The 16,889-nt window shown below is 39.3% G+C and overlaps 1 protein-coding gene across 21 annotated transcripts in view; it reads right to left on the reverse strand.

Moving 5' to 3' along the window:
- Positions 1 to 16,889, reverse strand: part of TCF4 (transcription factor 4) — a 360,826-nt gene that overhangs the window by 26,896 nt on the left and 317,041 nt on the right. For all 21 annotated transcript variants that reach the window (XM_027118574.1, XM_027118569.1, XM_027118572.1 and 18 more), the window contains 4 exons: positions 12,306 to 12,373; positions 11,123 to 11,201; positions 8,491 to 8,567; positions 5,433 to 5,636 (listed from right to left, as the gene is read on the reverse strand). In XM_027118574.1, the coding sequence (XP_026974375.1) occupies positions 5,433 to 5,636; positions 8,491 to 8,567; positions 11,123 to 11,201; positions 12,306 to 12,373 (428 nt within the window). The remainder of the gene's footprint in view (positions 1 to 5,432; positions 5,637 to 8,490; positions 8,568 to 11,122; positions 11,202 to 12,305; positions 12,374 to 16,889) is intronic.

Here is a 16,889-nt window from a genome sequence, read left to right on the forward strand (position 1 = left end):
TTTTTTTTTTTTTTTTGCGGTACGCGGGCCTCTCACTGCTGTGGCCTTTCCCGTTGCGGAGCACAGGCTCCGGACGCGCAGGCTCAGCGGCCATGGCTCACGGGCCCAGCCGCTCCGCGGCATGTGGGATCTTCCCGGACCGGGGCACGAACCCGTGTCCCCTGCATCGGCAGGCGGACTCTCAACCACTGCGCCACCAGGGAAGCCCAAACCAACCCAATATTTTTGATGTGAGTTTCATTCTTGTTCTGTTAAAAGAGGAGTGAGGTGATCTGAAAGACTTTTTTTCAGGGCTCATCTGAATACTGCATGAATAACGGAGAGGCATATTTGGAAAACCGCTGTTTCAGTAACTTATCAAAAATGTAATGATTTAGTATCAAAATTGATATCCGAGGGCTTCCCTGGTGGCGCAGTGGTTAAGAATTGCCTGCCAATGCAGGGGACACGGGTTCGAGCCCTGGTCCGGGAAGATCCCACATGCCGCAGAGCAACTAAGCCCGCACACCACAGCTACAGTGCCTGAGCTCTAGAGCCCCGCGAGCCACAACTACTGAGCCCGCGTGCCACAGCTACTGAAGCCCACGCGCCTAGAGTCTTGCTCCGCAACAAGAGAAGCCACCACAATAAGAAGCCTGCGCACTGCAACGAAGAGTAGCCTAGAGAAAAGCCCATGTGCAGCAAAAAAGACCCAATGCAGCCAAAAAAAAGAACTGATATCCGAGGCACAGAGGGGAATGATATCTGGGTAAGAGTTTCTAAGCAGGTGAGTAATAAACACAGCTATTTCTTTCTTTATTTTTTTTTGCGGTACGTGGGCCTCTCACTGTTGTGGCCTCTCCCGTTGCGGAGCACAGGCTCCGGACACGCAGGCTCAGCGGCCATGGCTCACGGGCCCAGCCGCTCCACGGTGTGTGGGATCTTCCCGGACCGGGGCACGAACCTGCGTCCCCTGCATCGACAGGCGGACTCTCAACCACTGCGCCACCAGGGAAGCCCCCAGCTATTTCTTTAATCTCCCACATTCCGAAATTTCTGCTTGGATTCCATTAGAAAACTGGGAGGCTAAGGTAAGAAAAACAACTTAATGTTTTAAAATTAACTACTCCAACCACCTAGCAAGGAGCACTCACCACACCTCTTGCCACTTAGCACAGACATGTTGATTTAAGAATAAGTGTTTAGACAAGGTGGGATTTAATCCAGCATACTACCATACTGGAGGAAAGTTCTTTACCTTTCCATGTGGGTAGGGAGCTGCTTTGGGAAACTGGCCATAAGACACCTAGAAACTTCTCTCTTGTCGACCAACATTTGTTAAGATTTGAAAATCATGAGTTCTAACCACCTGAAATTAGCTCTTAAAAGGTATAACTATAGATCCTGTCTGAGGAGTGCTCATGATGGTAAGACAGAGCATGGAATTCACAGTCAAAGTCCCCTGAGTTTAAATCTAGCTTCCGGACTTGATACTGACCACTCAAACCTTCTAAGGCTCATCTGACCAACACCTAAAATGGAACGCATTACCATCCTCACTGGGCTCTTGTGAAGATGGCCTGAGATAAGGTATATGGAGCTCCTAGCTGAAGGGCTGGCCACTTGTCAGGCACTCAGAAAATATTGAGTTTCCTTTCTTCCCTTTTAACTGACAATTTATCTACTGGGAGGGAAACAAAATGTAACACATGGTACTCGAGGAATTGACAATCTAGTTGGTAAGACAAAAGTCAGACCTACCAAAGATATATAGCTTTGCCTAAGTGGGTAAAATAAATATCTAGCCAATGGTATGATTCATAGTGCTGTGAGAGTAGAAAAGAAAAAGACTCTCACAGGTGGAGGTGGCAAGGAAAGGCTTCCTGGAAGAGACAGAATTTGAGTGAGAGTTTTGAGAATGGGTGGGAATGAGATGGGCTAAGAGCAGTGGATAGAACAGGACAAGCCAGATAGACGCAAAAGACGTACCTAGTGAGAATGCACAGCGCAAATGCTGGTAATATGCAGAGGTTGGTCTTGCTGGCAAAGTTTCTGCATTGGAAGAGCTAAGCACAAGGCTTTTGGTAGACAGTGATGGGCTTAATAAGCTAGGCTAAGAAATATGTAGATAATGGAAAGCCAGTGAAGGTTTCTGAGCAGGAAGGAGCAAGGACAAATAGTATCACCTAGAAAGCGAGAATCAACATTCGCTCGAGTGCTATGAGCCATGCTGCTGTGAAAAAAAAAAAAAATCCCTTTCATTATACTAATACTTAGTCATTCACTGAAGACCTACTTCAGAACTCCAAGGAAAACATTTTATGAATCAAAAGCTAAGTACAATATGTTAGCAATTAAATGAGATAACATAATGGCCCAGGCAGAACCACGGTTCTCCCCACCACGATTGCAAGCTGCTGCAGAAAGAAATGTTTCTATCATCTTCCAAGTGATCAAGCCATTTCGTTTTGATTTTGGAAGGCAGGGAGAGAGGAAACGAGGAGAGACGGAGGTCAAGAGAATTCAAAGCTATCTGTTCTTTAATCAGAAGGAATTATTAAGGAGAGTTATAAAGGAGATTGGCTCAAAACAAAACCAGCCCTGGGATGGGTGTTAAGTTACTGCAACTCGCTTACACTCCAGAACAACAACTGAAGGTGTGTAGCTGGGAATGAAACTCCCACCAGCACTGGTCCGACGTTTCCAGTGTGTACCTCCCACTGCTACTTTATTTACTGCAGCTGGCCAACGTTTTATGGCCTGTTTCATGTATTAAAATTCAAATGTGGAAAACATTACCAGTATCCTCCTTGAATTTTTTTTGTTGTTGCTGGGGGGAGGAAGGGGGGGTGGGTTTTTCCCTTCCCCTTCAGCTTCCTTTTTATTGTGGAATGTATCAAATGGTCAAAGGCTAACTTCAGACTGACTAAATTCAAAAACTATTTCCTTTGTTCTGATGTTTTTGTTTGAAAAGTCATACCAGTTTGCGCAAGGCAAGAAATGAGGATCCGATCTCTTGTGCACACGTTGGGGTTTCGGGCTGAGGAGCTCAGATGCGCTGGGCGCCCTGAACGTTTTTGAGAAAAAAGGAGAAAGACTGCTAGGCCTCCGTCGGCTTCAAAGGGCAGCAGGTTGTCCTGCCATGGCTTTGGAGTTACTCTGTGATCTGGTTGGCTCGGCCGTCACCCTTGACTGCATTAGAAATGTCTTCAGGAGAGTGAGTGAGCACTTTTCCTCATCAGCAAAACTAGAGGTTTTATTGCTTCGGCATCGTTTCTTCCAAAATAATTAAAGACGTTGCTGTGTAATACGGGCTGATGATTTCCCCTTTTCTATTGCTCTGTTCATTCTCTCCCCTCCCCCTCCACCTGGGTCAGTCCCACTTCCCATCTCCAAAGATGAGTCTAGTCTCTTCCTCCTATCCCACCTCTGAATCAAACTCAAAGAGGAGGCAATTCAAAGGTCAACTAAAAGGTTCCAGAAAACATCTCTGTATAGTTTATTATTTTAAAGAACCACTTAACCTACATCTGGTATTTAAGAGCAAACTTTACATATTTATGGAAAAAAAAAAAAACCTGTCTCTGAAGCAACGTCCTGGGTGCACGTTGCATCCGTTTAACATATGCAAAACGAACACAGCTACAGAAATTAAAGTATTTTTCTCTTGATTGAGAGCAGATATACAGAAATGGTTGTAAGTCACAGATCTGGCTTTTAATAAAGCCAGATTTCTTAATTAAAAGCAGTATTGTTTAAACATTGTAGTTAAAAAAAAAAGCTGTACAAACTGAAATCTCATATTATATGCATCCCAAGCGTATTTAGCACATTACCTGAGGCCAAGCTAAATTAAAATCTAGATTTTCCTTTTGTAAACTCTTAGCAACTGCCATGAATAGACAAACAATTTTTACTCAATGAGGAATTTTTAGGGTAGAGTCTACGAAAAGCGAAAAAAGAAAAAAAAAAGATTTAGCTTTGGCATTCAAAAATACCTTTCCACGTTTTAGAAGTGAGTTCACTGCTTCTATTTATAAACCAGTATTTTTGGTTTCAAATTGGTTGCAGGTTTCCATAACATACCGCTCAGGATGGGACTCTTAATCTTTTATTAAGAGAAATGCAAAGGAGGGCAGAAGAATACTTCTGAACGAGAAAAGAACTTAAAGAGCCTCACAATAATCTGCGTTTCTTTTGCATTCTCCTTTTGGAATCCTCTTTAAGTAAGAGATGCTCTAGTGATAATGGAAAATAGACCTTCATACGTGCAACTTTCGGAGAGCCTGTAAGGCACAAAACAGGACACTAAGGTGTTCTCTGGTCAGGAGTTGGTAAAGAGCAGAATTACACAGAATCACTAGTAATATGAAATTCCCCGCCCATATGGTCACTGCATTAATTGTCATCGCTTAACATTTTGTTAGGGGGATTTGCTGAATCTTTGTAATCATCCAAGAAAGAATGCACTACCAAGTCCTTTCCAAAAGTAAGCGGCAAAATTGAAATTTCAACTGTAATATGGACAAATCTGCTTAATTAGTATTCAAATAAACACATTCATAAATAGGTAGTGGTAAAACTACGATATACTGAAATTACATGGTGCCACATCATCTATTTAGACAGACACACCATATATTTCTACCTCCCACAGCATACTCAGAAGCAAAAGACATTGATGTGGCTTATTTAATAATAATTTTAAAAATCCAACCTATTCACATGTGAAATGCCAGCAACGTAACATGAACATTGGGATCTTTAGCTGAAGTCCCCAAACTGAAGATTTGAACACACCAGCAATGACCCAGCAATGATCTCCTAGGCTTATACTTAAGTGAAATGAAAACATATGTCCACACAGAAACTAGTACATGAATGCTCACAGGAGCATTATTCCTAATAGCCGAAGACTGGAAGTAACCCAAATATCCATCACCTGATGAATGGATCTTTAACGTATAGCTATACAATGGAATCTTTTGGGGAATAAAAATGAATGATGCTCTGATAAATGATAAAACATATATAAACCCTGAAAACATTATGCTAAGTGAAATAAGTCAGTCAGAAAAGACCACCACATACTGTGGGATTCCATTTATAGGAAATATCTAGACTAGGCAAATCTATAGAGACAGAAAGTAGGTTAGTAGTTGCCAGGGGCTAGGGGGAGGGAAGGATGGAGAGTGACTGCTAACGGGCATGTGGATTTCTTTTCTTTTTGTAGGGGTCAAAAATGTTCTAAAATTAGACTCTGGTGCTGATGGCATAACCCTGAGAATATATGTAGAACACGGTACATTGTAAAAGTGAAAGGGGTGAACTGTAGGTTAAATAAATTACATCTCAATAAAGCTGTTTACAAAAGAAAAAACTGCAGCAGTAGTATTTGTACTAGAAATTCTAATTCTATAAGATAACTAGAGTCCCTAAATTTAGTCACTTACCATGAGTGAATGTCTGTTGGCAGAAAGAAGACCGGTTCCATACCCTGAGGCCAGACCACCCATTGCTCCATTATGAGCCGGTCCAATGATTCCGTGCATGTCCCCATGACCACCAGGCATGGCTGTGGACGGGCCCACGGCATGATTCCGGAGAACATGAATAGCATCGTCCAGTCTTTCTAAACGATCTTCAATTCGGCTTTGCTGTTGGTTAATAAATTATGTGAAATTTGATTTAGTTCGAAATTCGTGTGTAGGTTATATAAATAAAACCTGAGTTGACACGAATCACACTTTGGGTCTCTGAATATATGTTTCCAGTAAAGTTTATTTCCTTAAAATTATAGTAAAAATAAATAGTGACCTTCCTAGAAAACTGGTGAAAATTGTTAATGCTATAATTATAGTGTAATTTTTGTGAACAAATTCAGTAATTCTTCCAGGACATTGTTAGTACACATGCTACACTATATTGCATAACTTTGAAAGAGAATTTAGATTTACTTCAGAAAAGAAAAAACATTTATTGAGTTTAAGGAACGTTCTGGCAGGCAATTGTTAAAGATTTCAAAAAGTTAACAATGGAAAGGTGACCTATTTATAGTTTCCCAATTAAATTATCTTCTTAAGGGCATATCTCCTGGGTTTCCTCTGTGCCATATGATATAGTGTTATGTATCAAGTCAGGGACAGGTAAATGCGTACAGACTGTAATTTCTTATCAAGTACTAACAATTTTTACTGTGTTTCTTGCTTTCTAGCTACCATCACCAGCTTGTGTGTGTGTGTGTGTAAAGGGAACTGGAGCCTCAAAACGGTTAAAGAAAAACATCGCAAAAATTCTGTCAACCAAAGTGGTAGGAGATTTCAAGACTGAAGAATCATAAAGACTTGAATGAATTGTTCACCAGGGGCTTCTAATTGATTTCAAAGCCCTTACTATAGTAGAGAATTCACTACCTTATAAAATGAAAAACCAGCTGATCTTTTTTTCACCCCAGCCATTAGGATCCTAGTTTTCCACAACTGGATACAGCCTATATGGATGGTTTTTGGTGAAGAAATTGGACATGGAGATGTGTATTCATTTTTTTCAGTGTGATCCATAATGATATCAAACAAACATCTCCAGGGTGCACTTTAAAATACACCGTCTCACTGGATCCTCACTCTACATGTGTAAGCAAGCAGCGAAGACATTATTATCCCTTCCTTATAGATGTGCAAATGAGGCTCAAAGAAATTAAGTGAATTAATTATTCAATGTCACACCGCCAGGAAATGGTAAAGTCAGGGTTACGATCTAAGTCTTCAAATCTAGTGCCTCTTTGTACCGGATCATGCTAAAATCCACTTTGATTTCCAACGGGCTGTGCAAACAGATACACCAGCTCTCCCGCCTGAGAAAAACAATTTCTAATTATTCCCTACTAACAGAAAGAACGTGTGTCTAATACAGTCAGTCTAGGGTACAGAGCCTTCTGATTTGGTGGGCTTTGGTGTTAAGGGGCCTCCTTTAAACTCCTAGCTCTGCTGCTTATGTGACCTTGGAAAAGTGACTAAACTTCTTTGAGTCTATACTTCTTAATTTATAAAAATAGGAATGATGATATATGCTTCCAAGTGTAAGCGTGAGCACGAAAAGAAATAATACACGTGCCTATCATCCTTTCCGGCTCACAGCTTTTGGGTGGAGAGCAGTTTCTGCTTGGGAATCCCCTCTTGAGTGTTCAGAATTCAAAGAGAATTAAAGCTGCCGTTCACAACTATAAACCTAGTCTTTACAGCTCTAGAGCTGGAAAAAAACCAGTTTTGATCGATGGGTCCCAGAGACTGACTAATGGAAGGAAACACTTAAAAGAACGATGGCCTGTAGATTCATGGGGCTTATGTAGGCAGTGCTTACACTGTCTCAATCTGTGGTCACCTTATTGGCTAAAATGTGGAGGTGGCCGATTTACACACGACAGCATGGAAAAGCACAGTGAAGGGGAAATCCATCTTTGTATCTGCATTTTTAGATTTTCCTTAAGTTGTTAGCCAAAAGGAAGAAAGGAAACCCTGAACGGCTGACAAGACAACATAAAGATAGATAGATAGATACATAGATCTATGCCTACTTCCATGTTCCATCTCAAAATATGCAGAGAAAAAGGGAAACTCAACCTTGAAGAACAGCTCCTTGCTGCTACCCCTCCCCATCTGACTCATATACAGACCAGACAGTGCACAGAGCAGTGTTGCTTCATGCATGTTTCCAGCCCCTTCCACCTAGAGCTGAGGGTCAAACACTGAATCATCATGTGATTATTTATAATATTAATTACACCAAGGGAAAATTTTCAGCTATTCCCTACAAGAGAGATTTAATGAAATTACTAGATTTCCGCGAGAATCAAAGTGAATGAGGAAATAAGCAGTAGGCTTCTTATTCAGAGGTCAAGAGGAACACGCCTATAAACCTGTTATTCTGGAAAGCAAAGCACAGAGACGTAGACTCTCCAAGTGTTCCAGCTCCACAGCACAGTTGGAACTCCGGCACTCTCATGTCAGGAGAGGCATCTAATCATTGATGCACATCTTCCTCTCAAGGGGAGGAGGCCATGATCCTTCCAAGATTCTCAATCTCTTACCTGGTTCTAGATATTTAGAGCCCTGAGGCTTCCACTGTAGTAGTATCTGGGTTACAATCTATAAACAGGAACAAGCACCGTCTAATAACTCTGGCTCTAACCAAACGCGTGGGCTTACCTGACGTGAAAATAAGAACCTTGGAGAGTGAACTCAATGGTAAAGGAGACACATGGCCTGAGAATGGTCAGAGTGGGGACTTCCCTGGCGGTCCAGTGGTTAAGACTTCACCTTCCAATGAAGGGGGTGTGGGTTCAATCCCTGGCCGGGGAGCTAAGATCCCACATGCCTTGTGGCCAAAAAACCAAAACGTAAAACAGAAGCAATATTGTAACAAATTCAATGAAGACTTTAAAAATGGTCCACATCAAAAATAATCTTAAAAAAAAAAGAAAGGCCAGAGTGAAGATGTGCAGATGAAACTTACCAAAGAGTGTAAGGGTCCTTCATAATTAGGAGATGATGAAGCCTGTCCTCCATTTCTAGACCAAACAGCTGTGCCTGCTGATATGAAAATGGGAATTACAATGAGATCCGTATAATCTTAAAAATAATCTTACCAACATTTTAAACAGTTCTTGTAAAAATTAGCAATATTGATTTCTACTTGGACAACAGGGAAATACACGTAAACTTCCCATACAAGAATTTGGGGGCGAGGAAAACATTTTAAATGTAAAACATGTAGACTGTACGTGGACTCAGAATTCTCTCAGGCTTCCTCCTAAAAGGGAACACTTCAGTGATTCTGAATTTTAGCTAGAGAAATGTCCCTTTGATAGAAAACTATCATACACAGTCAAGGTACTTTTAAGAGTGCAAAGAGGGGCTTTCATTACACCCTCATGCAAAGCCAGTTTGTTAAACCAAAATTCTCTCACCAATGAAAAGCAGCTCTGCTACTTGTTTTTTAAATGATCTTTAAGAAAGGATAAGCCTTCAGAAACTTTTCAAGGAAATAAGATTAGCTGGCAGCGATCCACTAAACCAGAACTTTAAACACTCAATATAACAACATTAAGTAATTTCTTCCCAAGAAAACACGTTTTTAATGATTCACTATACTTAAAGAAAGATTCCTGCTATAATAAATATAACATGTCTAACCTACCACTTTCAAAATAAAAACCACTTTTAAATTTAAAATAATACATACTCAATGTAGAAAACTTAGAAAATAAAAAAATTCAAGAAAGGGGAAAAAAATCTATGATCTCACTGAAATCTCCTGCTCCGACACTGTTAGCACTTTAAAACTCCATTCTTCCTGCCATTTCTGGGTGTGCATGTGTGTGTATTTTTATGCTAAATAAAAATAGAATATTTCGTTCAATTACTTTTAGTGACAGAATCTGGACAGAGCGATTGGTGTGAAAATAGCAGTCTATCCCCATATTTATATCTTCATAAAGTTCTTTCTTCCTAACATGTGCTCTTCCAGGATGGATTACCAGCACCCCAAAAGTGGCCTTGTTTCAGTGTCTTCCACATAAAGCATGCTCCTCAGTCTGGGGGATTTGTGGCGTTTTCTGGAATGATTTGTTCCCCGTAACTTTCCTCTCCCATCCTTAACCTGGAAGTGGAGTGACAGAGTGGTGAGCCCTGGATTCCAGCCTGAGCTCTGATATTGCTACTGATGGATCCTCAGCACATCCCATACTCTTTCTGGGCCTTCGTATGTCCATCTGTAAATCAGAGCATTCAACTCAAACAGCTGTTCTCAAACTTTATTAGGTTCTAGAATATTCTTTTTTCCAAATTATAAAATGGATGAAATCTGAGCTGCTTTGTTTGAAATGGGGAACTTGGGAGTTCTCCCTGTCCAGACTCCCTCATCCCTGGCCTCACTGGGCTCCGTGTTGTCTCAAGCCTTCTCTGGCTCTGGACATTGACACCTGTGATCATTTTCCAGAGCCTAACAATATGGTACTGAGCCGGAAGTGTACAACAATTCTGAACTTGACTTTTCTGTCATGGGGAGTATTTCCTTGCTGCTCCATTATCTTCTATGTCATCTCTGGCTCTTCCCGGTTTCAACATTAGCTCTCTGGAGATATGAACTAAAAGGTCCAAGCTATTTCCCTCTCTATTCTGTGACCCCCTGGTGTCAATGGAGGCTTGGAAAAGGCTGATATGAAGTCTCACCTAAGCCACTCTGAAAGCTTTGTGGCCATCTGAAACCTCCCACTCTTTACCAGGGAACCCACGTTATGAGGGGCCGTGTGAGTGCTGCATACAGAGATGGAGGTGGCGGCATTCAGGCAAGTGACTCCAGTCTAAATTACAGTAAGGTCAGGTTTCAATCAAGTACAGATGTGATTTCGTTTTTTTTTTTTGTTTGTTTGTTTTTAAGAAGCCACCTGTCCTCTTTCCCAAGAGAAGAGACATGTACCAGACAAGGCCTTTCTGGAAGCATTTATACTGGAAAGGCAATGCGCCTTTAAAATGGAGCTCCGAAAAGTGCAATGCTTTACTAACACAATTTAACAACTTATAATGTTATTATTTGAAGCCACAGGTCATGTTAATTTGTTCTATTAAATGGCAAAACATTCCCTTTTACTCCACAGCTACATCACAATTTATTTACATAATTATCGTTTTCTTCAAACATTCCAGTAACAAGGACTTTAAAGAGGGAATCTGAAAAGTCTAAAATTTCTGTGGGAAATGATCCTTTTGAACAGTCTATATTTGATGACTACATAATCTATATTCCTATTCATGACGATGTGAACTGGGTTTTCTCATTGAGATGTTTTCTTGGAGTATATTATTCTGTGCAGTATCTTCTACAGAGCCAAGAAAAGTTTAAGAAGGAAGTTTCCCACATGCCTGTATTTCTAAAAACATGTAATTTTTACGAAAAGTTTTGGATGTAAATGACTTCACCATCGTAGGGCAGTCTGTCTCTCCCACCTCTTCCTATTTGTCTGTCCAGAAATGCTCTGTTTTGAGCTTTTGGAGGGAGTGAGTTTCCACCTAGTAGCACAGGAAGTGTAAGGGGGAAACCATTCCATAAACTGACACTCGGATGCAGTGGATTTATGGTACTGTACCTGACAGAGACGGGGGAGAGCCAACAGGAGTTGAAGGGTTTGACGAAAAGCTGTTGTTAGTGTGATCTGGAGAATAGATCTTAAAACAGTGGGGAGAAAAAAAAAAAACAAACCCTCATTCATTGGGAATAAATATTCAACAATTTTAAACTACAAAGTGTCAGTGCAATTCATTTACAAATTCCAAGGTACACAATACATTCAGCGATCAACTGTAGTACCAATATTCTAAAATGAAAAACTTAATTGATTTTTCAATAGAAGAGCTATTGAGGTGGTATGAGATAGTGGTAAAAGAACCAGAGTGGGGTCAGCCGACTTTAGTTCTTGTCCATTTCCTCCCATGGCTGTGTGGCCATCAACCTACACAGATACTCCAAACCTCCCTTTCCCTCCTCCATACAACAGGCGGTTGGACAGCATCATCTCTAAGATTTTTGTCCAACCCCTTCTGCATTATGTTTAAGGCATGAGATTCCAAGGCATAAGAATGCTCAGACTGAAGAAAAACTTTTCCTTAGGTCACAATGCTAATATAAGTCAAACTCATCTCTGCCCCCATTGGTAAGGAAAAACCAACTGAAGAGACAAAACGTTAGAGCAAGTCTCCACTTACGTTTACAAATGATCACATTCAGCTTTTGAAGACCGTACCAGGTACACTCCTTCAGACAAGGAAGGGTACCATCTGTCACTAGTGAACATGCAAGGAATGCTGGATTCTAGCCTCTAGGCAGTGGGTGGGCAAAGCAGAGAAGCTGAGTGCCAATTATGTGACAATTTCTCCTGGGTCTCGGTTATGGTCATTTTTCTGAAATGCCTTTTGCAAAGTGTTTTGGAATTACCCCTTGGCAAAGTCAGTCAGTCAGGGAGTACCCAAACGACTTCAGAAGAAAATAAGACATCAAGATAGAAAATCTATCCTCTTAAAGGCCCTGAGAATATCCACCAATCCACGATTGAGTACCGGGAAGCAGAGGAGGCAAGATGGAAGACCAGCCATCCGCTGGAATCTTCAGAGTTCTCTCCTCAAGTTTTCCAATGATCATTATGCAAGGAAGCTACCTTTCCAAAAATCAAAGCTATTTGCCATCCATTTTCTAAAATTCTAAATGTCCACTTCTGATTAAAGTTCACCCTTCTGCCATGGTACATATGAAGTCCAAAGTCAATATTTCCTCACCGAAGCAAGTGCTTTCCCCAGAGCATCTCCAGTCTGGGAGCTGCCTGCTGCTCCGCTTCCTCTATTTGCTGCAAAAACAAAAGGCAGAATATGAAAAACCAGGCAGTGAGATGCCAAATGATTTTCTATTCCTGGTCCATTTACTCACAATTTAATTGCATTTTTAATGCTAATTACGACACATTAATCTTTAATTAGCATTAATTTGTTTGCTGAGGTAGATGTCAAATATATTCATGTTACATTTTTTTACAGATAAAATACAAACCTGATACCCTGGTTTAAAGATAAAGTGTTTTAGTTGCTATTACGCTCCCCCTGGTTGTATATGAGTGGTTGGTGGTGAACAGTAGCAGGTGGGCATATGATGGTCATTGCTAAAAAGTGTGCAGTACTTTCAGGTCCCTGAAATCCTCAGAATTTGCCTTTTCTTTATATTTTATGTAGTAAACTAAATTATCTTCATGAATGATTTACATCTGCTTTCAAATTTAAAAAAACCTTTTTTTTGGCTATACAGCAAAATGAGATACTCCTCTCAGAGTTCCACAATAAACAAAATAAAACAAAAAAATCTATAACAGGCCTGCCTTCCTAGGAGGGAAAATATTTTTAATATTTTAAGTAACATATATTCTCCACATATTTTAAGTCTGTGTTCACATTTAAAGAATTTGAACCCTTAGCTACTAAAAGTCAATGTTGTCTCAAATTCTGGAGATAAAGTAAGTCCACATGATGATGAAGCAATCTCTATTATCTTAAACACTGGTGTTTCTACCTACAAAATAGATGAACAAAGAGTACAGTCAGCCTTCTGTATCCACAGATTCGGCATCCAAGGATTTAACTAACCTCGGATCAAAAATCTTCAGGAAAAAAAAAAAAAATTCCATACAGTTCCAAAAAGCAAAACTTGAATTTGTTGTTAGTGGCAACTATTTACATAGCATTTATATTGTATTAGGTATTATAAATAATCTAGAGATGACTTAAAGTATATGAGAGGATGTGCAAGGGTTATATGCACATACTGCGCCCTTTTATAAAGGGACTTCAGCGTCCTCAGATTTCGGTATCTGTTGGGCGGTCCTGGAACCAATCCGCTGGAAGGATACTGAAGGATGACTGTACTGTTAATAAAGGGATATAGGTTCTGGTATATAATTCGAAGCCAGCTCTATCTAACAAGTGTCTTTTGGAAGCAATTTGCCTTTATAAAATGGTATGGCCAGTGGTGTTCTTCTTTTACATTTATTAAGGCCTCAGCATAAGCAAATAGATATAATATTTAAATAAAACCTATTAAGCTCCAGGAGAAGATGTTTGTCACTATTTTGTGAAATAAGAAAAGGAAATCTTAAATCAACTGATTAACCCAAGCAAAACTTCATTACACATTTAAAACTTAAGAAAAATTCCCAGCCCCATCCTCAACCCAAGAAAGCAACCCTTCTGGCAAATGTGACATCTTCAGCTTCCAGATCTGTAAAATACAGTTGCGGGATCAGATGGCAAGTGGTCAAATTATCTTCGTCTCTAGCTTATCCTGACCTCTGCTTAGCATAGTTAAATTATGCTTGTTATTTTTACATATTTATATGTTAGGTATGATAGTTCGATAATCTTTTGATGTGTGCCTTATTTGGTTAACAAAACTCACACCCACATTCATTTGTTAATTACTAAAACTGAAAGAAAACTGGTATGTGATAAAAAGAACACAATCACCTTCTGACAAAACAAACCTATTCTTATTCTTATCACAAATTCATAATAATAAAAATATATTAGTTGCTAGTACTAAGGAATTTATGTATAAGAAAGTTCTTTGAAATGAGGGTCTGACATCATACAATTCAGCTAGTGGAAGGAACTCAGAGATCAAGAGTGCTAAAAATACTTAATATAAGAGATAACTGAAATTATATCTGGTGTGAAAATAAAAATTTCTGCATCAAGGAGTTCTTTGAAAACTTAAGACAATTCTAAAGAGAAAATAATAAAGATTTTGAAAACACAAAGAGCACTAACATTTTTTAGCATGTATTACCATGGTATTTGGGGGCAATTATACGTATATATTTGTTTTTCTTCCCCCCCAGAAGCAATATTATCATATATACTTAAAATTAGATTTATCAGTCAAAATAATTTGTGATATCTGCTTGACTAGAAAACAGATCTTCATGAAATGAAAATTCAGAGCCACAATAGAAAAAAATTACATTACCTAACAAAGAAACTAAACTCAAATAGGATAAGATATTGTTATACTTATGGATAAAATTTGCTGCTGTAGTAGCTTTCAAAAGATTAATTCTTTGAACAGCTTTAAAATGAGAATAATAAGTGTTTTAAAATATACTTTCATGAAACCAAACAGAAAGAATTAAAAACCAACAAAAATATTTTAGAGACATTTAAAAAATAAAGTATACTCTCAATTTATCCCTTCCTCCCACCCTTTCCTCTCTGGTAACCATAAATTCATTGTCTAAATCTGTGAGTCTGTTTCTGTTTTGTAAATAAGTTCATTTGCATCTTTTTCTTTTTAGATTGGGAGTATGGGATTGACATGTACACCCTGCTATATTTAAAATAGATAAGCAACAAGGACCTACTGTTAAAAAAAAAAAAGAATATGCCTAATTCAAAAATAAATTATATAGGGCATAAAAATCATACTTTAGAAGAGATAAGATACAATCCTTATGACCTTTTCATACTACGCCTTTCTAACTAAACTTTCTATTAGTGCCTGTTTTATACAGGGAGATGTTAGAACTCAGGAAGTATAATAGAAAGACAGGATTTAGCGCCTTACATTATGTTGTCATGAAAATGTTTCAGAAAACTACAAAGGCTGCTCATGGAAGCCACTGATAAGAGCAGACTATTTTTTAACATACAGCCAGCCATTCTACCTTGCAACAGCTGGAGAACCACCCCCAGGGCTTAAATTTCAAAGCAGTTTATTGGGACCAGTTTGCCCTTTCACTTGGAATGCCTTTTGTTCTGTTCCAGGAAACACTGGAGAAGACACATTTTCAAGAGTCCCTAAACATGTTCAGCTACATGGGTTCTTCTCCTGAAGATTTCTTTGTAGTTGTGTGCCTGTTATGTGAAAGGGCATGAATAATCAGAAAGTGAATATATATTTAATTCTCAAATAGCAAAATTTCTTCTATACTGAAGAAACGGGTCATGTTTAGCAAACTACACTCCTCATTAAATGTGTGCTCATCAAATCCACTTTCCCACCTTTAACGTAACAGGACTTGATTACTATTCCAGGCCTGAGTTTCTGTCAACTGATATTATCAGAAATTACCAAAATGCCCAGATAACAGAAATAAAGAGAAAAACTATTGCCGCCCTGCTTGGTAAAGACTGGATGGATTTCTCATGTTATTTTAGCTCTTACCAGTTTCTCTAGCTCAAGAGAAAAAAAAAAAAATCAAATCTCTAAGTAGAGCTGTAACATAAATATGAATGGAAGATGAGAAGTTATTAAGAGGAACTGTAATTTTGTAGGAGGATTTGACACTGCCAGCCACCCAAGCATTATTCAGATGGCTTGAACACAGGTGCTATTGCTGGCTAGAAGATGGAGCAAAAAGAAGGGTTTAGTCTTTTCAGCTACAGGTGGGACCACCCTCGGTCTCAAACTCCACTTTGGGGAAAATGACAATTTCCATTAGACATACCCTAATCCAAACATCAGGATGAGTGGTGTCTGGGGATTGACTGCTGTGAACCAGAATTTGGAAGATGTGTTACCCCTTTACTGCACACCCAGAATCCCAGGCTGGGCACATCCTGAAGATATAAAAGGATGAAGAGGTGCAATTCATAGTGCCTTTGTCTGAAAGAAGATGATGGTTTTAAAAACTTAAGTTTTTCTGAACTGTGTCCAAGTGACCCTCATGTTATTAAACTAGTAGAAGCAGCCTAACAATGTCATGAGATTCTCTACAAAGATAACAAAAGAAGGAGCATTTCCAGCCTTCCTACGACCTACAATTTTAGAATAAAAACTTACATCTAGGCTACGACGTACTCATTTTTAGCAGGAGGGATTCCTAGGAATTCAGGGGGAAGCTGGGCCCCCTGACCATGCGCAGGAAATGGATGAGAAGACTTAAATCAAACTGGTTTATTGATCTCCGTTGGTGGTCTTTGTAACTAAGATGCCACGACACTGCTGGATAAAATTCCTATTACTCTTAGGCTCTGTGCCTGTTCATCACCCAACTGTATTTGAAGGCTCAAGATTCTTGTAAAAGACGAAGTGAATCTTATGTGACTACTCTCATAATAAAATTACTGTGAAACCAAGTCCTCAAGGGGAAACGGACATAATGTTTCTACTAGAAAAGCCACATACTAAAACGCATCGTGTCATACAAACATGTCATTAGAAGTGAAAGTTGGAAGCCAGATTAATCCATGAACCAGATAGATATTCCAGGGTAATCTTTAGCATATGTTGCATTCAATCAATCTTGGAAGTCTGTTCCTTCAACACTGTTTGGTTTGAGGTTTAAAAACATGGCAAATACCATGCTTTAGAAAAGCAGG

This window comes from Aethalodelphis obliquidens, unplaced genomic scaffold (genome assembly GCF_003676395.1).
Source record: "Aethalodelphis obliquidens isolate GAN/ISIS:26980383/991018 unplaced genomic scaffold, ASM367639v1 scaffold19, whole genome shotgun sequence".
NCBI lineage: Eukaryota > Metazoa > Chordata > Mammalia > Artiodactyla > Delphinidae > Aethalodelphis > Aethalodelphis obliquidens.